The sequence below is a fragment of the Rutidosis leptorrhynchoides genome, chromosome 6 (assembly GCF_046630445.1).
Source record: "Rutidosis leptorrhynchoides isolate AG116_Rl617_1_P2 chromosome 6, CSIRO_AGI_Rlap_v1, whole genome shotgun sequence".
NCBI lineage: Eukaryota > Viridiplantae > Streptophyta > Magnoliopsida > Asterales > Asteraceae > Rutidosis > Rutidosis leptorrhynchoides.
In genome coordinates, this window is record NC_092338.1 from 103015001 (window position 1) to 103016150 (window position 1150).

Sequence of the window (1150 nt, forward strand, 5' to 3'; positions counted from 1 at the left end):
GAAAAGGTACAAGCGCTGAAAAGAAGAAAAATGAAGTCAAGTTTCAAAGGTACAACCTTGCTGACCATTTGGGTTCAAGATCTGCGAATGACGATTCGGGAAGTGCAAGTGGAGTCGAAGATTCCGAATCTGATGAAGATTCAGATTAAAGTAAACGAATTTTGATAGTTCTTGTGTGTTACATTGCGATTGGTTTTCTGTTATGTTAGCTACCCAGTAAGAACCATTGTGCATCATTTTGTTCATCTATGTACCTGTACGAGTTTTGTGGGCATAACTGTAATTTTACATTTCAGGATCGAACTAGTTCTAGTTCAAAATGACTTGATCTTTGTGTATGGGCCTCAATTCAAAAGTTGAAGTTGAGGTTCAACTGAATTTTGATTATGTGTTATTTGCTTATTCTGGACTTGCAAGTACGGGGCTGGTAATTCAGGGTGGCAGGTCAAAACGTTGACTTATAGAAAACTAATTCTGATGATATGCAAGAACACAATATAAACAACCCTTCATTTAGAGGAAGATGATCCGTTTTGAACTATTACCCAACCCGCTCATATTGCCACCTCTGACAATACGAACAATAACTGTTATAACAAACTTTCAATAAAGTTGAAGCAACTGTATCTCTATTTCAGTAAGCTCGACAATATTCTTAAGATATACAGCTTAGATATTATTGAGAGTTGGTTATCAGCTGATTCATCTTTGTATAAAATCACATGTTGGAATAAAGCATGGTTGGTTATTATAATTATAAGGGAAAATGATGCGAACATGAATATGTTTTTGGAAAGTTTTCATCAATGAATATGATGCCAATATATCAACAAAATATGTTGATGCCAATATTCTTTAAAGTCTAGTATAGATATAGAAGCTCCCAATACATCCGACCCGCTCATCTTGAAACCTCTACCGTCTTATGGTTTAGATGTGAACCTACATCAATATTAACTTGTGAGTGGACTTAAGTTTGTGATTTTGATTGTGTGGCTCTCATGGTTTCTAATTAAACAATAAAGAACAACAAACATTTATCAGATTGATCAAGTTGCTTACTTAATCCAATTCATTTTATGAAATATCTGCTTTATTAATGATGATATTCTTACTGGCTTCTCAACTTTCCTTGATGTCATTACACATT

At 34.3% G+C, this 1150-nt stretch overlaps 1 protein-coding gene across 1 annotated transcript in view; it reads left to right on the plus strand.

Moving 5' to 3' along the window:
* The window catches only part of LOC139855492 (uncharacterized), a 3193-nt gene extending 2856 nt beyond the window's left edge, over positions 1-337 (plus strand). The window contains exon 5 of the mRNA XM_071844720.1: positions 1-337. This exon is cut by the window's left edge and continues 270 nt beyond it. Coding sequence (XP_071700821.1) covers positions 1-149 — 149 coding nt within the window. The 3' untranslated portion in view covers positions 150-337.
* The last annotated feature ends 813 nt before the right edge of the window (positions 338-1150 follow it).